The sequence below is a fragment of the Syzygium oleosum genome, unplaced genomic scaffold (assembly GCF_021117445.2).
Source record: "Syzygium oleosum isolate NSW1041296 unplaced genomic scaffold, Sole_v2.1 Sole_v2.22, whole genome shotgun sequence".
In the NCBI taxonomy this organism is placed as follows: Eukaryota; Viridiplantae; Streptophyta; class Magnoliopsida; order Myrtales; family Myrtaceae; genus Syzygium; species Syzygium oleosum.
In genome coordinates, this window is record NW_026607506.1 from 814,649 (window position 1) to 838,115 (window position 23,467).

General features: G+C 41.9%; 3 protein-coding genes and 1 pseudogene across 6 annotated transcripts; 2 read left to right on the forward strand and 2 right to left on the reverse strand.

Moving 5' to 3' along the window:
• The first annotated feature begins 4,569 nt into the window (after positions 1 to 4,569).
• Positions 4,570 to 9,462, forward strand: LOC130134434 (probable carboxylesterase 2). Of its 3 annotated transcripts, none has more exons than XM_056321142.1 (4): positions 4,570 to 4,685; positions 5,267 to 5,341; positions 8,059 to 8,563; positions 8,777 to 9,462. In XM_056321142.1, the coding sequence occupies exons 2-4, from the start codon at positions 5,299 to 5,301 to the stop codon at positions 9,234 to 9,236; spliced, it is 1,008 nt and encodes a 335-aa protein (XP_056177117.1). In that variant the 5' UTR covers positions 4,570 to 4,685; positions 5,267 to 5,298; the 3' UTR covers positions 9,237 to 9,462. The 3 variants fall into 3 exon arrangements, with proteins under 3 accessions (XP_056177117.1, XP_056177118.1, XP_030454440.1); XM_056321143.1 differs by having other exon boundaries at positions 8,062 to 8,563; XM_030598580.2 differs by lacking the exons at positions 4,570 to 4,685; positions 5,267 to 5,341 and having other exon boundaries at positions 7,649 to 8,563.
• A 2,780-nt stretch (positions 9,463 to 12,242) lies between these two features.
• On the reverse strand, positions 12,243 to 13,509 carry LOC130140849 (uncharacterized; annotated as a pseudogene).
• Positions 13,510 to 14,707: 1,198 nt separating this feature from the next.
• On the forward strand, positions 14,708 to 16,527 carry LOC115675801 (probable carboxylesterase 2). The gene is made up of 2 exons (XM_030598576.2): positions 14,708 to 15,618; positions 15,838 to 16,527. The coding sequence occupies exons 1-2, from the start codon at positions 15,098 to 15,100 to the stop codon at positions 16,298 to 16,300; spliced, it is 984 nt and encodes a 327-aa protein (XP_030454436.1). The 5' UTR covers positions 14,708 to 15,097; the 3' UTR covers positions 16,301 to 16,527.
• Positions 16,528 to 16,985: 458 nt separating this feature from the next.
• LOC115675724 (26S proteasome non-ATPase regulatory subunit 14 homolog) lies at positions 16,986 to 22,230 on the reverse strand. 2 transcript variants are annotated; one of them, XM_056321234.1, is made up of 6 exons: positions 21,970 to 22,222; positions 21,462 to 21,639; positions 19,773 to 19,854; positions 18,754 to 18,930; positions 18,508 to 18,675; positions 16,986 to 17,417 (listed from the first exon to the last, which is right to left on the reverse strand). In XM_056321234.1, exons 1-6 carry the CDS (start codon positions 22,109 to 22,111, stop codon positions 17,226 to 17,228), a joined length of 939 nt encoding a protein of 312 aa, XP_056177209.1. In that variant the 5' UTR covers positions 22,112 to 22,222; the 3' UTR covers positions 16,986 to 17,225. The 2 variants fall into 2 exon arrangements, with proteins under 2 accessions (XP_056177209.1, XP_056177210.1); XM_056321235.1 differs by lacking the exon at positions 16,986 to 17,417 and adding an exon at positions 17,940 to 17,984 and having other exon boundaries at positions 21,970 to 22,230.
• Positions 22,231 to 23,467: the final 1,237 nt, after the last annotated feature.

The following is a 23,467-nucleotide window of genomic DNA, read 5'->3' on the forward strand; positions in this document are numbered from 1 at the left end:
ACTGATGCAATTCGAGTGAATTGAAGCTACATCAGTTCAATTCTAAGTATCAGTTGCTAATGTTGCATCAGTCAGTTCCACTGATGACTAATGCAATGAACTGATGCTGCATGACTTCATTAAAACTGATGCAGCACGGTTCAGTTAATCAAAAGCAAACAAAATGACATTAAATAAATTTAAACTGATCCACATCTTTTGATTGAAAAGACAAACATCCCAACATAAGAAGCCTTCCCAATATAGCACGCGCAGCTTAACACATAATACATGGCTAAAACATCACGATTACAAAACTACACAGCCAAATCCCCAAACAAATAGTACATAGCCAAATCCATTTAGAAACAACATAAAAACTAGTACTTTTCAGTATACAACTCAACATCCTCATCTAATAGCAGTACCAAACATCCATTAACATATTCCAGTCCACAACTTCACAGTTCACTACCTCCATATTCTTTGAGTGCATGGAGGTTGTGAGATATCAATTGAAGCCTGGCTTGGTGGAACTAGAACATTCCTTGGTCTTGTTTGTCTCTTGGAGATGAATGGACCTCCAAGTCGACAACTCTATCACTCCTTGGTATATGCGGTAAAAAAATGATTAACGTATCACGTCGATTTTCTTTTTGATATACATATAAACACTAGGCAAAGAGATTACCCTAAATATGTATTCCTAGTGGTTCCAGAGATGAAAAGTCCAGATCCTTGTCATGCTTAAAGATACAAAATGAGCGTAAAACATTAATCATAGTATACACACTAGTGTTATGAAATAAAATGAGTTTGAAAAAGAACTAACTTGTGCTCTCTCTATCCTAGTGATAGTGGAATCCCCTATTAGATGGTCTAATGGCATGTGCACTATTAGCCCTTTTGCCAAGCTTCTTGCTAGAATGAACATTTACAAAAAGTTTAGGTACCACATTAAACAAACTAAAATTTTAGGGATGAGTTGCACATTGAGTCAAAATTTAGGAACTATTTATATAATTATTTCTTTCTTTCTGTAAGGTGGGGGTTTGATTGGCTTTCCACTGACTTTGGGCCAATTTTTTTTTTCCATTAATGACTGGAAAGGAAAATTTGTAAAATCTTTCGTAAGCATCTTTCTTAAAACAATTATCGAAATAATCATTGATATCGAACTTCATGAAAGTAAAGCAACATGTGTAATGTGTACATGATACTCTAGAGATATCCCATTCCTTACAATGACATGTCTTTAAAGCCAAGTCAACTGCAAATCTATCATCATCCACTTGAATCTCAAATTTATTTCCCATAGTTGGTCAAGTAATACAACAGATGGACTCCTGTAGAGTCTTTTCCAACTTCATTCTAATCCTTGGGTAAATTGGTATGTTCGATTGACCATTAACTGAGTTGTCTCTACCATCCTCTCTCCATCAACATAGTTCTTATCCATTCAAGAATAAGAAGGGTTTTTCTCATGGTAGGCAAATGTTTTCGTTGAAGGTCTCACCTAAGTTATTATCAACTGCATCACAGTTGATACTTGTCTTGATGAAAGACTTACAAAATTGCTCAAGGCCTTGCCTCTTGAAGTCTTGGTAACCTTTAAGGCACTCCTACTTCAAAATCATCCATTGCTTGGTCAAAATGAGCTTCAAATGTGCACTTCATAGCCCTCCGGAATAGTTTCTTAAGAGCATCCCCTTTGTACAATATTTCTAAAATAGCATATATGTGCCTTGCACAACTTGGATGCTTTGCAAGTGGAGATAGTCTTAAAACCGCGTTCATTTATCCCTACGACCAAATTTAGCCAATAAAAATCAAAAAAATCACATCAATGATTGCACTAGTGTACTATAACAACATCTAAAGACAGAAGCTAAGATATTACCTTTTGTTGATCATTGATAACAGTACAATGTTTGCTTCTGCCCACCCTTGGGTCAATGAATAACAAGGTGAGAAAACACTCCAAGATATTTCAGACTTAGCTTCCACAACAATTGCCCAAGCAATTGGAAACATTTGATTGTTTCCATCTAAGTCCAATGGCACATGGTAATATACCTTTCAATCCAATTTAAGAAAGCACCCATCTATGCTTATGATACGCCTACGTCCTGCTAAAAATCTCATTTTCACACATCAGACCCCACATAAAATCTCTCCAATACTTTGGTTGTTGGATTGACTTCCATCTCAAATGTTCCATACTAACTAACTCTCTTGAGTTCCCGCATATAAGATCTCAACATATTCTATTGCTCCAGTACCGAGGCCCTCATATGACGAAGAGCTTTCCATATGGTGTTATAACTTTTCTTTAATCAAGTGTTGGAGCAAATCTTTCTCTTGGATATGCCAACATATCAATAGTTTAGCCTCCAAGTTATTCCTTTACACCTTTGTTTAAGCCTCTTTTGGTTTTTAATATTTGTTAGAAAGTCTAACTTAAAAACTTAAGTTATTAAGTGTGAGGAGACCACGCATATATTAAGAGCATATATGACCTATTGTCAAGTGATGTAGGATATTTCAATACTCCCAATCTTGTGAAAGCCAAATGAGGAATGGTATGTGAAATTTAATTAACGTGTGTGGACACACAAGCGAAAGGGATAGCACCTGGGTCCGATATCGTATTACAAAGTTCAATCCAAAAACTTAAGCTGATAGATAGAATGAGACAAATGAGACTACATGTATATAGAGAACATATGTGACCCATTGTCAAGCGATGTAGGATAATATTTTAATATTTTCTCTCACGTGCAAGCCGAATTAGAAGTGGCACGTGGAATTTGACCACAGCCCGTGGAATTTGGTTGATGAGGGGTGGACGCACATAAACTAAAGGGATAGCACTGTTATGATATCATATTATAAAGTTCAACCCAAAAGCTTAAACTATTAGATGAATGAAGACCACACATATATAAGAGCATATAAGACATGTTGTCAAGAGATGCTAGATATTTTAACACCCCTTCTCATGTGCAAGCCGAATGAGGGGTAGCATGCGAAATTTGATTAAGAGGTGTGGACACACATGCGAAAGAGATAGCACCTAGCTTTGATACCATGTTAGAAAGTCCAACCTAAAAGCTTAAGTTAATAAGTGGAGAAGATGAGGGAGACTATATGTATATAAAGAACATATATGACCTGTTGTCAAGCGACGTGTGACAATATTTCAACACCCTTTCTCAAGTGCAAGCTATATGAGGAGTGGCATGTGGAATTTGATCGCGGTCCGTGGAATTTGGCTGATGAGGGGTGGACGCGCATAAGCAAAAGAGATAGCACCGGCTATGATATCATATTAGATAGTCCAACCCAAAAGTTTAAACTGTTAAATAAGGGAAGACCACATGTATATAAAGAACATATAAGACATGTTGTCAAGTAATGTGAGATATTTCAACAACTCCTTTCATGTGTAAGCCAGATGAGGAGTCGCACGTGAAATTTGATTAATGGGTGTGGACACATTCACGAAAATGATAGCACTCGATTTTGATACCATTTAGAAAGTCCAACCCAAAAGCTTAAATTGATAAGTTGAAGGAGACGATGGAGACTACATGTATTTAAAGAACATATATGACAACAAGAAATGTTGCACAATATATCAACACTCTTTCACGTGCAAGTCAGATTAGGAGTGACGTGGAATTTGATCACGGCCCATGGAATTTGGATGATTAGGGGTGGATGCACATAAGTGAAAAAAATAGCACTGGCTATGATACAATGTTAGAAAGTCAAACCCAAAAATTTAAACTATTAAGTGAAAGAAATCACATGTATATTATTGACACCTAATTTTGCGCACATCGTTAAATCAACGCTTAAATGGTAAATTGGCCAAATTAGTGCAAAAGAGAGATAAAAAATATATATATGTATAATAAAATATATATATCGGGCCAATTTAGCTTGGCCCATCAACCTTAGCCCCAATCTTTTTCTTTTAATTTTCGCTCGGGCCTAACCCTTTTGTTCATTCCTGGGCTTTCCCTCCCTTTCTTTTCCCTTTTATTCAGCCCACCTTCGGATCACCCCTCTCCTCTTTATTTTCGGCCCACTCTCCCTTCTTTTTTTTCGGCCCAACCCCGTTATCTTCTTTCCCTCTTCCTCACGTTCGTTCAAGACACCAACAGAAGAGACAAGGAATAGAGCAGACAAAGAGCCGAGAAAGACAAAAACGGAGGGGAAGGACGGGAATCGGGGGATAACCGCCGAGGAATATCGGTTGTCAAGGACGATTATCCTTGAGCCGAGGACGAAAAGGACGATTCCCCAAAGGAGAGAGAGGGGCGGGTTTTTATCAGGTAAAAAGGGGGGCTTTTGAAGAGAAAAAAGAAGAAGAAGAGAACAGAGGAGGTGGAAACCGAGGGAAAAAGAAGGGAAGGGGGTCTAAGAAGAGAGTGCTCCGGCTCCTCCACCGGCGAGGATCGCTGGTAAATCTCTTCCCCCCTCCCTGCGAGCCGGCCACCGTCGCCGGACGTCCGTCACATCCAGCCGTTGCGTCTCGTTTTTGTCCGTCACGAACAAAGAAGAGAAAGTTAGAGGAGGGACCGAGAGCTTTTGGGGGAAAATCTGAGCGTAGGGAATCCCCATCCACCTGGAGAAGACCCCGAGGTGCCACCGACAAGCATCTGACCGCCGCGTTGCCGCCGGCCAGCCACGAACAGGTGGGTTCTCATCCCTTATCTTCCCCTGTTTTCGTCCCCCTTCCCTTGCCTCTAGGGTGCTGGGCACACCGAGCCTATTCGGTGGTCGCCCGGCCCCTCGACCGAGGAAAACATGTGTTTGACACCCAGTGAGGATGGTCCAAAGGTTATATGTCGAAAATTGACCGTAAACTTTGTCAAAATCGGATCTGTGACCCCATTTTTAGGCGCCTCGCACATGTTTGTCGAAATGCCCCAACGAAGCTTTTTGAGTCAAAAACTCTGAATATGGTCTTGTTGTTTTTGGACGTTTCTATGCAAACCGAGGCAAGGTTGTGGTTCAATATAGTCGATCATGTCTTTGCACGTCATATTTAAGCCGAAAAACAACCTAAATCTCAGCTTAAGGTCTTCGCTTGAACCTGCATACCACCCGTTCGATAAAATGCTTAGATGGAGGTCCGAATCATTTTTTTTGTGGACTCGGTGCTTGGAACTCGATTTTTATGTTTCGTTAGTTCTTATATTTGTTGAATGGTGCCTGAAGTTGTGTTTTCTTTGTGATTTCTCTCGGTTTTGTGGCATATCTCTCGTTGTTCAAGTCAACCACGGACAAATCCTTCGCCGGAGATCAATGGCCCCTGCCGGAGCGATGCCCGCGGTTCAAGGCCGCAATCGTTAGCCGTCTATCCTCCTTTTGTGTTTGTTTGTGATCGTTTTTCCCTGGTTAAACGTTTGTGGTGGGCTGAGAGTAGAATTGTCGTAAAGTCAAGTTTTTCCTCGTCGAGTTCATTTTCGTGGTCGGAGTTGGTCGCCGGAGTGTTGGCCGGCGGTGACGGCGTAAGGCCAGCGTCCGTAATCGGCTCTGGCGGCCCGAGCCGACGGCCGGCGGTCCGAGCCGACGGCCGGCGGTGGGGCGTTCCCGGCGCAATCCCAGTTTCGGAGATGAGGAGGTCTCGGTGAAGAAACAGAAGGACGTGCAGGGGAAAGGCACGAAAGGGGATGAAGAAGAGTAATAAAAAATAGAAAAAGAAAAAAGAAACAAAAAAAAGGGAAAAGAGGGGAAATAGAAAAAAGAAAAAAAGAAAAAAGAAATGGAAAAGGGGGTCCCGGGCGGATCAGTAATCCGGGTCAGGTGTCGGGCGGATCGGGTCAGGGGATCCGGTCCGAAATCCTTATTTTATTAATAAAAACATTTAAAAATATTAAAAAATTCAAAAATATTAAAAAATTCCAAAAAATTACAAAAAATTCGCAAATGTTTAAAAATCCAAAAATATAAAAAGTCTGAAAAACATTAAAAAATTCAAAAATAAAAAAAATTCAAAAATAAAAAAATTCCAAAAAATTCTAGAAAATCTAGAAATGTTCGGAATTCAGTTTTTGGCTTAATTTCACTAGATCTTAGTGTTTAATTTCATTCTAGACTTAGTTTAAAACTTGCGAAAATTAAGAAAACCTTTAAAAAATTCCCAAAAAATCAGGATCAGCCATTAAGGCTTTACTTTAGGGCTTTTGATTGCCTTTTCTTTTTAGAGACAATGCTAGGTTGCTGGTTGTTTATTTTCTTTATGATTATTTGATTGCACACCTTTCATTCATTAGTTGTTGTTTTCCATTTTTAGAACGGTTAGATAGAATCTTAAGCTTCTTCGATAGGTTGCTCGCTAAGTTAGTTCATGAACGTTCAAGTTTAGGTACCGAAAGAGCGCTAATTAGATTGCTAGTGCAATCAAGTTCCCGAACTTTAGAATCTCTAATTTTCGCGCATATCGAGACGACACTCCTACGTCTTGATTAGGATTTCTAGCCGACCCTTGATTATGGCTAGTGGCGACTCTAATCAAATGCGTAAATTTGATAACTCTCGTCGCGCAAGGTATGAGGCTCGAAAGTGCCTCGGTCTTTGGATTAATAAACTATTTGGTTTGTCCTTCAAACGAATCAATTAATGTTCACATCATTCGACAAATACCTCTTGGTCTGACCGATCGGGACGGGTAAGTCGCGACATATATAAAGAGCATATAAAATATGTTGTTTAACTATGTGAGATATTTCAACACCCCCTCTTACGTGCAAGCTAGATGAGGAGTAACACGTGAAATTTGATTAACGGGTGTGGAAACACGCAAAAGAAATAGCGCTTGTCTCTGATACTATTTTAGAAATTCCAATTCAAAATCTTAAACTGATAGTTTGAAGGAGATAAGGGAGACTACATGTATATAAAATATATATATATGATCCTTTGTTAAGCGATGTGGGATAATATTCCAACATCCTCACTTACGTGTAAGTCTGATTATGAGTAACATATGGAATTTGACCACGGCTTGTGAAATTAGGCTGATGAGAGGTGGACGCACATAATTGAAAGGGATATAATTGATTATGATATTATTTTAAAAAGTCCAATTCAAAACTTAAATTATTAGGTAAAAGAAGATCACATGTATATAAAGAGCATATAAGATTTACTATTAAACAATGTCGGATATTTCAACAATAGGAGTGTATCACTTGCACGAGCAACAACCTCGACGTCAACCTACCTCATTCTCATGGGTGAGAACTCGCTCCGCTATGAAAATTCCTAAAAGGACAAAAAGGAGAAAACAATTTTCATCGAAGAAAGAAATAGATATAATTAGTTTGAATAATGTTAGAATGATGACAAGACAAGAAAAAAAAGTAAGAGTTACGAGAAATACATTCACTACGATATTCTGCAATTATTGCTCTCGCGACGACTTTCCCCCGGCCTCATGTATGTCTCCCTGGTAATTTGTCAACGGAATTGGCTGCTAGGACTTTTTTATCCCTGCATAAATTCAATGCCATCATCAGTACAGTTGGAAAAAAAATTAAAACAGAACATGCATTTTGTTATCTTCAGTAATTAATTATGTTGATTTGGTAACTTTTGTGCATTGAAACATAAAAAAAAAGTTTAGCTTGATTGGTCTAGCGTGAAAGAATTTACACATTCTTGTCGCTGATTTCTTCAAGATGTTGGATGTCTGACCTATAAAAGAGTATAATTAATTCGAATCGATGTAATAAGATAGTCCGACTTTTAAACTAACCATATTCACATAGAAAAAGGGCTAGCTTCGAGGAGATACAAAAAGTATTATGGGTCCACAATTGAAGATCTTTTTAGACATTGACATTTAATAATGAGTCTGACTAACCCTTTTCTAACTTGTAAACTCACAATTACCAAAAGTCCTCCTCAATAAATGGACCTGCTTTGCTATCCCTACTCTTGCTTGAGCCATCGCTATTTCTTGTCTCTCAATTCATCATCCTCACCTCTCTCTTAATCGATATCGTTGACATCTATCTCTCTCTCTCTCTCTCTCTCTCTCTCTCATGGATTCATCCAAAGAAGTCTCGCTCGAGATCTTCCCCTACATCAGAGTCCACAAAGACGGCACCTTTGACCGCCTCGCCGGCTTTGAGATCGCCCCGCCCGGCATCGACCCCGAGACCCACGTTGAGTCCAAGGACATCCTCATCCTCCCCGACACCGGCGTCTCTGCCCGGATCTACCGCCCCTCCTCCGTTTCTGCCACCACAAAACTCCCCCTCGTCATCTACTTCCACGGCGGGGCCTTCATCATCTCCTCCATCGCCGACCCCAAGTATCACTTCTGCCTCAACGCCCTTGTCGCCGAGTGCAACGTCGTCCTCATCTCCGTCGACTATCGCCGAGTCCCTGAGCACCCCCTCCCCGCGGCCTATGATGACTCCTGGGCTGCTCTGCAGTGGATTGCATCGGAGGAAGCCCAGAGCGAGCCATGGCTCAGGGAGCGTGCCGACTTTAACCGCCTCTTCCTCATTGGTGACAGCGGTGGCGCCAACATGTCGCACCACTTGGCCATGCGACTCAGGTACGATACAATAACAATCTAATGATGCTTAGTGAATTTGTCAGTGCTCATTTGTTATAAGGAACTTTGTGATTTAATTGCTAGGACACGTGCGTTTAAACAATTTTAGATCGAGTAGACACAGATCAATATTACTTATTATAGTAGAGGAATTTTATGTAAAATCTCCTTAGTTCATTATTTATGTAAGTTTCTGCGCCCGTTACTGAGAAGGGATGACGTGCTGGGCGAGCGGGTCAAGCTGCTGGGGATCGGGATGATACAACCATACTTCTGGGGCAAGATGCCGATCGGGGCGGAGGTGGCAGACCCTGGTCGGAAGGCTTGGGTGGACAGCACGTGGCAGTTCGTGTGCGTATCGGACAAGGGGTGCGATGACCCGCTGATCAACCCGTTTGCGGATGGGTCCCCTGGCGTGGATGGGCTGGCGTGCAAGAAGGTGCTGGTGATCGTGAGCCAGAAGGACATACTGAGGGACAGAGGGAGGCTGTACTACGAGAAGCTGGTGGAGAGCGGCGGGCCGGCGGAGGCGGAGTTCATGGAGATCGACGGCGTGGATCACGTGTTCCACATCTACGATCCGAGCTGCGAAAAGGCCAAGAAGCTGTTCAAACGTGTGGCCTCGTTGATTAACAGTGATGGGAAAAGTCACGAGAAGGAGACAGTGGAGTGAAAGGCGCATGAAACCATCGAGGCCGTTTTCGAAGTTTCTCTTTTACTTTGCCTGTCGCTACTAAAGTTTCTCTTGTGATGGTGAGAAAAGTGATCCTAGATACATTCTTGGCCAAATAATTGTGGGTAGCTTTAGCGAAGTATGATTGTATCACTATTATTATCTGTTTATTGGCTTAACACGGCAATCTCTGACTCGACCAAACGGGTGAGAGACATGCGTGTCATTTTCCTGCTTTCGTAGGAAAGTTCGAGCTTCACGTTCTTATTAAGCAAACTTGATGCATATCAGTCGTTTTCGAGTTACTCATGGTTTATAGGTTTTTTTTTTTGTTTTCCTTTTTTAGACTTTAGGCTTTATTTATTGAATATCTGAACCTTCAACTAAATTAAATGTTACTTTACTTTTTTTATATATTCTCTTCAATTTATCTGTAGAAGTCTATATGTAGTGGTTTCAAGGCACCCATCAGTCGCTGAGGTGGCGTGTATTTTTTACTCACATTTACTCGCAAATTGACACATGCCTGCAGTGCCACGTCATTAACTGATGTGGAACCAAATAATTTTTTTTTAAAATTCGACTTTTTTCTCACTCTCCCTCTCTTTTGTTCTCCTCCATCGAGCCACTTGGTCTTCATGTGGGCTTCGTCTTCCTCTGTTCGTCCATGGCCAGCCATCCGAGACGAGCTGCGTGTCACCAAATATATGGATAAGCCACCTCGCGAGTCAAGGACGAGCAAAGCTCGTAACAATCGACGAAGCCAGATCTGGAGGCACAACTTCAGATTCAGATTGGATGAGCAACGAGGGAGCCGGGAAGTTTTAATGGATGTTTCAGGATGTTTGCAGACAATTAAAGTATCAACTTGCTTTTATTTTCGATAAACAAATGACGCATTATTCAAAGAGATTATACCTAAATATGCATTAACATTGGCTTCAGACATGAAAAGTCCAATTTCGTGTTGTGCCTGAAGGTACAAAATGAGCATTATCACAGTATACACAAGTGCTGTGGAAACAAAAAAATGTCTAAAAAAGCACTGATGTGTCCTCTCTCCGTCCTGATGATAGTGGAGTTCATATTTAGACGGTCCACCGGATTGTGCAGTGCAATAATAGCCTTCTTGCCAGGTTACTAGGTAGGATTAACCCTATCAGTCTTTTTTGGTCTTCCGTTTTTTTCCCTACATGTGAAAAGCCCAGGATTTTTCGACCCCCAAAAAACAAAAGCCCAGGAAACACCTATTTTATCAGTCACGAGAACCCAAATAAATCTTGGCCTAGTTTCAAAAAAAAAAACGCACAAATTTTAGCTTGGGCGACAATTCTGATCCGAATTTTTTTTCTCGTAAAAAATCATAAACTTTCACTTAAATCCTAAATTTGGTCCCGTTAACTGGGAATTCTTAATTGTCCAACGTGACTATTCCATCGATCCACATCACTTGCTAGTTGGATTTAAATCACTATTTATTGTCTTCTTTTATGAGCGACAACTTGAAAAATAATGGTGTGTTTATGGTCTTCTTCACTTCATCGACAAGTCAAAAAGATCTCCAAATTGAATCTTTTCAGGCAGCCTCCACCGTTTCGTCGTAATCTGAAGTTGTGGATTACCACCCATCAAGAGACGCTATGGACGAGATCCGCCAAGCTCACGACCAAAACTTTTTTTATGAAACAAGCCCAATCCCCCCCGAAACTTCGAAGTCTACGTCAAATGTATATTAATCAATTGATCTCATTTAAAATAGGGAAAATTCCAAATCAGTACCCAAAGTGAGGTCATTTTCTCAAAAAAGGATTTAAAGTGGACGTAGTGTCAAATAAGGGTCTGAAGTGTCCAATTAGTCTCAAATAGAGGTTCGAAATGCCCAATTAGTCTCAACTAAGGGTCTGGGTTCGCCGGTCGGTCAACTACTCACCGGCTGGCAAGCACGTCACTATTCTGAACACCGGAACAGTGACAATTTCGTCTTTTACCTTCTTTTTTTTTTCTCTTTTCCCTTTGCTGGCTATAGCCGGGGCTGGCGGAGGCCGCCCTCGCCGGCGTCGGGCGAAGGCCGCCCTTGCCTGGGCTGGGCGGGCAAGGGCGACCCTCGCCAGATGCGGCGAGAGCATGGGAGCAATCGCCAGGACTTGTGGATGGAAACTAAAGCTGCAAAATTTAACGTTGTTGATGGATGGAAACTTCAGCTTGGCACTTGGTTTTTTTGCTGTGCCCCGCCCGGTGGGTCGGCACCAACATCCTCCCATGCTCCTCGCCGGATCTGGTAAGGGTCGACCCTCTCCCAATGTCGGCGAGGGCGATCCTGGGTTTCCTTCGTTGGCGTCGGGCGAGGGCGGCCCTTGCTCAACGCCGGCGAGGGCGGCCCTCCCCCGACGTCGGCGAGGGCGGCCTCCGCCTGAGGCCAGCAACCTCCGCCGACCCCGGCTATGGCTGACGAAGGGAAAAGAGAAAAAAAAAAAGAAAAAGGAAAGAAAACAACAGAAAAAGGGGAAAAAAAAGGTAAAAGACGAAATTGTCACTGTTCTGGCGATCGGACCAGTGACGTGCTTGCCGGCCGGTGAGTATTTGACCGGCCGGCGAACCCAGACCCTTAATTGAGACTAATTGGGCACTTCCGACACCTATTTGAGACTGATTGGACACTTCAGATCCTTATTTGACACTATATCCACTTTGGACCCTTTTTTAAGAAAATGACTCCACTTTGGGTACTGATTTGGAATTTTCCCTTTAAAATATTGGGCTCTGTTAAATGGATTTTGTTGGGAAATATAATGAAATAGATTCTAAAGCTGTACCCTACCAAAGTGCTTGTAACAATCCGCGAGATCTTAAGTTTTAGTTAACGGGGGCCAAATTTGGGAGTCGAGTAAAAGTTCATGATTTTTATTGAGACAAAAAAAATTTTGGGTTAGAATTATCACTCAAGGTAAAGTTGGTGTTTTTTTTTTGGAATTTGCCCAATAAATCTTATTAAAAGTTACACAATTATCAAATAGGAATTACTTTGGGTGGCCTAGGTGCTTTAGCATTCTTACATGTCTTCTTTTTATGCCCATACTGAAGATAATTTCTACATCACATTTGGACTTCAACTTTCATCAACTTCTTACCATCACTATTTCATCCATCCTTGTTCTCGATTATGTTATTCTCTCCCCCTTTTCCTTCTGTAAGGTGGTAGATTGATTGGTTCACCATTAACTTTGGGCCACATTTTTGCACCATTCATGCCTGGGAAGGGGAATTGATGACATCTTTCATAAGCATCCTTCTTAAAGCAGTCATCCTCATTATTGTTGGTGTCTAACTTCATCAACGTAATGCAACATATGGCCCGTCTACAAGGTATTTCCGAGCTATCCCATTCCTTACAAGCACATGTCTCCCAACCCAGTCAATCACAAATATATCATCATCCAATTGATCCTCAAATTTATTCGCACATCTAGCCTAAAAATACAATACCCGGACTCTAGTTTACTCTTCTCTAACTTCATGTTAATCCCTGGGTAAATTGGATTTGTTCAGTCAACTATTAATTGACTTCTCTCTAGAAAATTATCAAAAAAGTTTTAAACATATTGTACGACGGCCAATTCAATTCTAAACTTTTCAATTTGACCAATTTAGTCTTGAACTTTTAGACGATTTGCCAATGTAGTCCTTTCGGCCAATTTCGGCCTATAATTGTTAACATGAATGACGGCTATCCTACGTGGTATGGCTAGCCCCGAGTTGTCAATTTTTACAATTTTTGTTTCTACTTTTCTTTTTATCTTTTTTTCCAACTTTGGGCCAGCAACCTTGCTAGCCAACCCTTGTCGGCCACGAGTAAGGGCCTCTTCGTTCTTGCAGGCCACAGGTGAGGGCTTTGGCCCTCGCCAAGATCCAGGCGAGGACTGCGACACCCTCACCCAGACTAAGCGAGGCCTAGAGTTGGAAAAAGAAAGAAAGAGAAGAAAAAAATAATAATAAAAAATTCAAAACAAAATTGAAAACAAATTGCAAAAATTGTCCACGTTAGATTTGGTTGTGCCACGTAGGATGGCCAGTATTCACGTCAGTGATTTCCAGCCAAAATTGATCGGAAATGCTATATTGGCAAATTGTCAAAATGTTTAGTACTAAATTGGGTGAATTGAAATGTTTATGACTGAATTAACATCCGTACAATAAGTTTAGGACTTTTTTGGTAATTATCCTGACTTCTCTTTGCTATCCTCTCCATTAACATAGTGATTATCACTTCAAGCATCTCAAGTATAGCTTTTTCTCTTGGTAGTGGAATGTATACATTGAAGGTCTCACTAAAGTTATTATCAACCACATCAAGGGTTGGTATCTATCTTGATGAAAACCTACAGAATTGCTCAAGGCTTGCTTGATGAAGTCTTCGTAACCTTTAGGGCACTTCATCTTGAAATTAGCTATTGCATGGTCGAAATCAACTTCAAATGTACTCCTCGTAGCCCTCTAAAGGAGTTCCTTAAGAGCATCCCCTTTGTGCAATATTTCCCAATAAGCACTTATTTGCCTTGTACAATTTCGATGCTTAGCAAGTAGAGATAGCATTGAAATTGGTTTCATTAGTCATTGCAAAATCACCCGATAAAAAAATTAGTAAATCACATCGATGATTGCATTATTGTAGCTTAATAACATGTAAGGACAAAATGTGAGATATTATTTTTTGCTGATCATCGATTAAAGAACAATCCTAGCCTTTGCCCACACTCAAGTTAGTGAACAACAGGGTGAGAAACCAACTCCAAGATGCCACATACTCATCTTCCACGACTGCCCAAGCAATTATGAACGTTTGATTGTTTCCATCTCTTCCAACAAGTCAAAAACAACAAACCCTTCAATTTAGTCTTATGGAAGCACCCATCAAAGCCCATGACACGTTTACATCCTGCTAAAATATTCCTTTTCAACTCATCAAGCCTCACATAAAACCTCCTAAATACTTTGGATGCTGGGTTAACTTCCATCTCAAATTTACAATACATGCTAACTCTCTGGAGCTTTTGACCCAAAAAAAAACTCTCTTAAACTCCTCTTAATAAGATCTTAGCATATCATATTGCTCCACTATTTGACCTCCCTTGTATAACTAAGCGCTTTCCATACAGCTCTTTATACCCTTTATTTTTATCAAGCGTTGGGGCAGACCTTTCTGTCAATTCTGTATATCCGTAGTTTAGCCCTCCAAGCTATTCCTTTATATCTTTGTTTAAACCAGTTGTTATATTTAATGTACCACTTGCATTGCACGAGCAACAACCTCGATAATGACAAACCAAACGTACCTCGTTGTCATGAAGAAGAGCTCGCTTCCCTTTGGAAATTCCCAAAAGGACCGAAGGAAGAAAGGAAAATTAAGGTGTAGTTACTCCGAATAGTAATAGAATGATGACAAGACAATAAACAAAAGCAAGAGCCACGAGAGATACATTCATCCGGTGTTCCGCAATTATTGCTGATGCGACGACTTTCCTTCAGGCCTAACATGTTTCTGAACTACGAAAAACAATGATCAATCCGAATCGATCTGACGAGATGCTATCATCCCACCATCATCAGATTAAGAAAAACAAGGTTGTCTTCGACGGGACTGAAAAGTATTGCGACCACATTGGAAGACGTAGTCAGACATTGACATGTAACAGTGAGCCTGACTGACTAACCTTTCTTCTAGGTTGTTATTACTAGAAATTACCAGAAGTCCTTAATAAATAGGCCCGCTTGCTTTCCCTGTCTCAGCCGTCGCTGTTTCTTGTCTCTCAATTCATCTTCTTCACCACTCTCTGATTAATATCGTTGACGTCTCTCTCTCATTCATGGATTCATCCAAGGAGGTGTCACTCGAGATCTTCCCCTACATCAGAGTCTACAAAGACGGCACCTTCGACCGCCTCGCCGGCTTTGAGATCGCCCCGCCCGACCTCGACCCCGAGACCCGAGTTGAATCCAAGGACATCCTCATCCTCCCTGACGCTGGCGTCTCTGCCCGAATCTACCGCCCCTCCTCCGCGTCCGCCGCCACGAAATTCCCCCTCGTCGTCTACTTCCACGGCGGGGCCTTCATCATCTCCTCCATTGCAGACCCCAAGTATCACTCCAGCCTCAACGCCCTTGTCGCCGAGTGCAACGTCGTCCTCGTCTCCATCGACTATCGTCGAGTCCCCGAGCACCCCCTCCCCGCGGCTTACGAGGACTCCTGGGCTGCTCTGCAGTGGATAGCATCGGAGCATGCCCGGTGCGAGCCGTGGCTCAGGGAGCATGCCGACTTCGACCGGCTCTTCCTTGTCGGTGACAGCGGCGGCGCCAACATGTCGCACCACTTGGCCATGCGGCTCAGGTACGGTAACAATGACAAACCTAAAGATGCTGAGTGAGTTTTCAAGTATAAGTTACTTTGAGATTTCATCGCTGTGTTACGTATGATTAGAATTTTAAAACATAAACACTTTCATGTTGTGGAGGCACTAATTAATATTGTTTACCGCAGTAGTGTAATTTTACGTAAAATCTCCTTATTTTGTTATTTATCTAAGTTTTTGCGTCCATCACTGATAAGGGATGACGTACTGGGCGAGCGGGTCAAGGTCTCGGGGATCGGGATGATACAACCGTACTTCTGGGGCGAGACGCCGATCGGGGTGGAGGTGGCGGACCCTGGTCGGAAGGCGTGGGTGGACAGCTGGTGGCGGTTCGTGTGCGTGTCGGACAAGGGGTGCGACGACCCGCTGATCAACCCGTTCGCGGACGGGGCCCCCGGCGTGGACGGGCTGGCGTGCGAGAAGGTGCTGGTGATCGTGAGCGAGAAGGACATCCTGAGGGACAGAGGGAGGATGTACTACGAGAAGCTGGTGGAGAGCGGCGGGGCGGCCGCGGCGGAGTTCATGGAGATCGAGGGCGTGGATCACGTGTTCCACATCTTCGACCCGAGCTGCGAAGGGGCCAAGAGGCTGTTCAAGCGCGTGGCCTCGTTCGTGAACAGCGACGGTGATGATCCGAAGGAGGAGGAGGCCGTGGAGTGAGAGGGCGCATGGAACGCAAGTGGAATGTGGACAACTCGAGGGCGTTTTCAAATTCTTTCGTTTACTTTTGCCTCTGCTGTGGCTAATAAAGTTTCTGGTCGTCGTGGAGTGGTCGCTTGTGGTGGTGTAGAAACGTGGTCGTTGATACATTCTTCGCCACGAGAATTGTGGGTAGCTTTTGTGAATTCCTGGTTATTTTAATATCATTTTCTGGTTATTGATTTTCACAGCGGGCGAGAGACATGGATGTCACATTCTGACTTTCCTAGCAAAGTTCTAGACTTTCGTTTTTATAAAGTGAACTTGGCGTACAGCGGTCGTTTCCGAGGTTTTCGTTCGTTCATATTTTTACACCTTTTTCCGACTATAAACTTTATTCATGGATTATCTTAACCTTCAACCAAATCAAACGTCACTTTTGTTAACTAAATCTTTATTTTTCTTCTTATAAGTTCTCCAATTTGCACTAAAGAATCATGACAAGTACGTAAATTTAATATCAAACCAGCACAACAAAGCACGTACTCCTCAAATTCTTGCACGACTAGCTTGTGTCGCTTTTGAGTAAAGCGATAAAATGCACAGGATCTTGTCCCATATGCGCCCCCGGAGAGATGTGGTGGCAACGTCTTGGTCAACTCCCTCCATCGTCCTCATCGAACAGGGACAGGAGACCTGCCCATCATTTAGTATAGAGAGAGCATTCTCCTTTTGTTTCCTTTTCTTGGACAAGAACAAATTGGTAACTGAATTTAGTTTGAATGGGGGTACAAGCAAAGCAGAAGAAAAAGCGTTAGATTTCTAACAAGCCACCTGCAGCGTCTACCGATCAAACCAACTTAATAATCAATCCCGAAACACCGCCACAAAAGATGATACAGAGTCATGCAGAATGCAGGTAGATAGGATGCCGACTTGGAGGGCCTCAGAAGACAACGGTATCGAGCATGGTCCCTAAGGTCTGGACTATGTTGGAAGACATGAGGTTGGAGACATGCTCTTCGAGGTGCTTCTTGGCATCTTGCCTTCCCACATTCGCGATCGCTAGCTTCTCCGGTGGCAATTCGTCCTCCTCCTGCACCGCCTTGTTATACTTGATTGCCAAATTCAGCATCTCCTGCAAAGATTGGAAGAAAAGAAAAAAGAAAAATCAACTCTTTATGATCCTACCAGAAGTAGTCATTAAACAACGCCCACTGACCAACCAAATGACGTATTATTCATAATGAACTGCAGAAAAAGATGGGTTTTCTGTGGCCCTGCCGTATGGAAATTGTGGCCAGTCACTACTCTTTATTGGACTCTAATAAGATACAAACGATCACATGAGTTATACTGAATATGGACACCCCAAGACGGCACCATGCTTCCATTATTAATTCAGCGAATTACTTCCCAACAACAACAAATACTGAATATGGACACCCCAAGACGGCACCATGCTTCCATTATTAATTCAGCGAATTAGTTCCCAACAACAACAAACAACACCCCCCCCCTCCTCTTCCTCTCACTTTCCTACTCCTCGCACAAGGGTGACGTATATGTATCTACCATTAGCTTAAACGGGCCCTATAAGGAAAACCCACATTCAAGTCTTCAGACTCAAGGCATTTATTACACCACCATACACAATGTCATACACAATAATTGCGGTGGATGCGTTGTAATTTATCTGTCACACCTGTCCAGAGTATGCACCAATAATTGTGTAAAGGTTTGACTTTAGATTGTCACCTATAAATATTTGCCCTGTCGCTTTTCATTGACTAGGTCTTTGCCAATCCTTTTAAAAAAAGAACTTTGCAGTGCACTTTCATGAATAGTTTTTGGAAGAGAATATACCAAAGAATGAACAACACTACACCTAAAGCATAAAGCACTTGTCCTTAGCTTTTGGATGATAAAACCTAAATTTTTCTCCTCCGAGCCTTGGACACCCAAAATAGAAATCCAACTAAAACAAGGATCTGAATTTGAAAACAATCATTCGTTTTGCAAGAAACGACAGCTTCTCAACATCCAGTTCAATGAAAGTCTATATGCATTGCAAGCTAATTGATCTTAATTAATTAGGAAAACATGGACACTACATGAAATAATGCTTGAGCAGAGGGCTTTGTCTTGCATTGTCCAGAATCCAACTCTAAGTGACTGGTGCAACCAATTCTCTAATCTAGATGCAACAGATTAAGACCTTGACTTACCTGAACAGTCTGTTCATTGGTTTTAGAATGTGTGTCAAAACGGCGAAGCGTCAAGCCATCTGTCCATTTCTTCTTGTGAAGATTAAGTAGCATTTTTTCCTCAAGTTCATTCTTTCTGTAATTGATGGCAATTGAGTAATAGTGTCTGTTCAGCCCATGGATCAATGCCTAAAAATATGAAGTCAACCCAATGAGATAAGATCAAAACTCAATATTCAAAGAGAGCATTATCTGGTCAGCACTCACTTGGATGGACGGTTTGTTGAGATGTCCAAGGTTGGAGGTTGTTTGCCTGGGTTCTTGGCCAAGCATCATGGTTTGTGGGTTGATCAAACGGAAGGCATCAATCACCACCTTCCCTTTGACACTCTGAATGGGATCCACAACTACTGCAACCGCACGCTGATTTAAAGCCTCAAAACTCTGATTTTATAAGAACACATCACAAGTATAAAGCAGCCTTGTTAACAATTGGATCCAACTGGAAACCTATAAGCAATTATAGTCTAGCAAAAAAAAGACAAATGAAACCAATCATACATGAATGCAATAGGCTATGGTCATCAACCAATGGTGAAAATATCTGAACTATCTTGAGTTACAACTCTCCGATTGAATCCCCAAAGCCACAACCTTCAACCAAAACCATCCACACACCACTCCCAATAGAGAAGCTCTGGAGATAATTTAGAGAATAATGCCAGGTATTTAAAGACTAGTAGTCCACTAAATTGGTTCACTGACTGATGCAGCAGAGTTCTACTTAATGTTGAATATGGCCTCCTTGTTCGCAAACTCAGCTACAGTCTATAACATAACTTAGTAAATCAATTTAGTAGATCGTCTTGACAAATTTAATGTCACTCTAATTTTAATAGCCCGATGGTTGCCAAACACCCACCTCCATCAAGACCAGAATCTCAGTATACAAGAAAGGAAAAGCATAAAGTCGTGAACTCTCATGTCAATGTGTTACTCATGATCAAAGCTATTGATACTTCTACTCAATGTAACTGAGTTCATTTGGCTGTGTTCCAAAACGACATTGTGTTCATAAGGAGGCTGGGGAAAAAACGATATAGGGAAAATAGGTTGATGAATAAAAGAAACTCCATAGTTATACTTCTAGACTTGCATGCCATGCTATCATAACTCTAAATTACATCACCAACCAATAGTGGTTGTAAAGCCCAAAAGGTCATACCATTTGTAATTACAATTTGCATGCTCCTTATAAGAAGGAAATTTAGAGTAAAAGAGATGACCTGCTGCGTGTTGATGTCCACCCCAGAAAGCCAACATCCAAAGCCAGGATGAGAGTGGTACCAACCTACCACCATCTCTGGTCTGCAATGCAGAACACCTAATAAGCATATAAAACATAAACATATGTCGCAACATATACACATATAGAGAAGAACCCAGACCCAGGATGACCAACATTGACGAAAAAGGGCAGTTAAAATAAAATAAAAACCCTGATCACAGGTTACAATTAGAATTTTATACTGGTGCCTATCTGACCTATTGCATTATAGTATTAGATGATAAAATAGCCAGTGTCCAACTCAAGAACCATCCACAAAAATTCAGTCCAAGATACACACACACACAAGTAGAAAATAAAAGTTCTACCTATCCAAAGAGGCACATCTTTAGCACATATATATCGTACTGGTGAACGGTGACCTATGATAAACAGCTAGGACAGAACATATGGACAAAAATTTCTCTTTAAAAGTAAAGCCCGTGAAACCTCATTTCAATTGACCCAGAAATTAAGCAGTGAAAAAAAAAACCGTTGTTTGTCAGTCACTAACATATAATATCTAACACAAGGATCATCACCATTCAGTTTCCAAGTTACTTGAAGCAGAAAATCTGGCAGATGGAAGATCTATCATATAATATATCAAGCCCATAACGGCCATGACATCCATGAGCTCAGAGAATTCTATTCTACCATACCAAAACTTAATTGGAGACTATTCAATCATTGTTCAGCACATAATTAGGTAAGCATTCACATTCGTATTACACAAGCATTACCGTGTGTGATAAACAGAGAAACATGAACTTCGACATGCTCATGGTTCTAGATAGGGAAAATCATACCAGTAAGTAACTATGAAGTTCAACATGCAAGTCATTCTGAAAAAAACAACAATCATGCTGTGGTTCTACCGGTAATTAGAATTTTCTCTTAACTAGCGTCTACATAAAACCTTATCAGCTTATCATAACCTGAAGGCCTTGTAATGATCATCAATTCCTCAGAGAGACCAGAATACAAACAAACAGCCAAGGGCTTATCAGGTGCAATACCCAGTTTTACCAGTCCCAAAACCACCTAATTAAGATAGACCCATACTTTTTTAGGAGTTATGCAGTTCACTGAGGACGCTTTGTAGGTGTGAATTTCTCAACAAGATAGAATAAGACGATAACTAACTTCTCTAGGAGAAATACAATTGACTGATGAAAGCTCTGTCAAACTATCTGCTCTTGAGAAATTTCTGCTAACTTCTGAAAAACGAATGCAGTTCGTTTCTCTAATTCATCGACTGCTGAGTAAAATTACAATAATCAAATTCCATTCTTCTCTTTTCATCATATCATTATGAGTTCCCCAGTCTCGACTCACAAACAATCCTAGACATAGCATGAAAGGACAAGTTAAGCAGCTCCATCATTAACACTGAAGATCTAATTCAAAATCCATCCAGAAGCTAAGATACATCATTGTCAATAAGCAGTAGTTTCTAACTTCAGTTGCACATTATTTCTTTTTTTAAAATTCACTTTCTCATCAGAAGTTAAGCAATATCCTCTGAAGAACTACTCGACATTATAGCTTGATGAAAAGGGCCTTGATACAATTAACCAAAATAAACCGAGAACTGTCTATCAGTTAGTAAGAAATAGCAAATCGCACCGAGTGTGCAGAGAATTACCTTCCAGTCTGTTTGAGCATGTCAAGCATATTGGTCTGAAACACATGATCTACCGCCTCGACACTGACACCAGTACCGCTCTGCGGCATAGCAAACACATCGACGACTCGGACAGTGTACTCGTCCACAAACTCCCCGAGCATCAAGCCCATCACTTCCATGGGAACCCCAGCCCTCCCTGGTCCGTCAAATCCAAGTCTCCATTTAGAGAAAGCAAAAACACTATCCAGCCACCATCGCACCCACAACTAATATCTAACAACACCGAAAAACCAACAAACTCGATCCGAAAGCTCAAAATTCGATGCCGAAGACAGCAATCTTTCCCCGATCCCCCGACATTGAAAATGGAGGCCAGCGGAAAGCACGCGGCAAGAAACCCTAACCGACCCTCCGGTAACGCTAGAGAACAGCCAACCGGCATTTCCAATTAGGGTTTCCTTTTCACGTCGAGCTGTCGGAATCGAGCGACCGCAGCGGCTAAAGACGAAGGGAGAGAGGGATTTACCGTGCTTGAGCATCTTGAGGAGGGCGAGGGAGGAGATGTAGACCTGCTCGGAGGAATCGAGGGTCGGGGAGTCCGGGGGCGGGTGGCCCAGAGCACCTCCGGCGCCGGCGAACATCCGCTGCAGCCTCTCCATACCGGACATTCAAGTTCGGAATCACGCCGCGCCTCTGCGTCTCTCTCCTGCGGTCTTCCTCGTCCTCTCTCGAGTTCTCTGCTGCCGTGAACCGCGATGGCGGAAGGAGGAGGAAGGAGGAGGAGAAGATGAAGAACTTGGGATGACTTTAGCTGCAAGCCAGCGGGAGCTCGTGCTGCTTGTTTGGGCTTCTTGGAAGATGGCTGCTGCATAAACTGGGCCCCGATCGAACGGGCCCAGTCCGGCACAACCGGCGCGAGGCCCGAACATCGGGCCCATTTCTTTGGCGGGCCTGGCCCATGGACAATGTATTAGCAGTCGTTCGCCGTTCGATTGAAGCTAGAGAACCTTGAGGAAGATGGCAAAAAGGTACTGAAGTTTGTTTGTTGTGCGTAGGCACCTCATCTTTTGTTTTTTTGCTTGTGAAAGGGTCTTAGAAAGTGTGTTTTAAAATGAAATTACTTGCCAGTATGTACGTGAGAAAGTTGTTGGCGCAGTTGATTAGAGCATCCGGCTGGGAACTAAGGGGGTAGGATTCGGATTTCTTTCTTATATGCTTAGATCCGGTCGGATGTGCCGCCGGTTCAATGGTCGTACAGCATGGTAGTCTTGATCGGGCTGGATGACCAGCCGGTACTTGGTTGAGCCGATTGAATCAGCCAGCTCAGTTCCCAAACATTGGTCCAAGGATGAAAGGGTGGATGAACCGTGGGTTTGGGAGAGATCCATTGTAGATTAGGGAGAGCTCGATAGCAACGGTCGTATTTTTCAAAATCGTTCTCTCACTGCCCATTTTCCTTAAGATGTAATGGACATGTACATAAGAAAGTGAATATGGACTTTTATTCTGTTATAAGTAAAGTGAAGTGAGAAAAGATGAAGATATAAATAGACTGAAACCTGCTCGAACACACAAGATGGGTAAGAACATATAAAACTTAGTATGTCAGTTTTAAGAAGGCCGAAAGAGTTCATATTGACTTGAGTATCATGACATTTGTCTTTTGTCAAGTGGGGCAGCCCAAATTAACCATACACCATCTCTTCTATTACAACTACACTATTATAAAGAGAACTTTTATATTTGATATCCACCCCCAAAATCATCAAAATAAACCCTAAAATTTGTCATTCTTACATCAAGAAAATAGAAATGGTATTTTTATGCATTCGACCAGGTAGTTTTTCTATTAATCAGTAGTTACTTCCATAGAACTCCTCTTGCATTATCAAACCTCTATTGGTCACCCACTTCTTCAAAGTAACTATCCACTTTCTTTTCATCAATAAAAACAAAGTTATGCACTCTATTTTCATGCACAACCACCGAACTACAGTTACGCGCTATTACATTGCCTCTAGTCT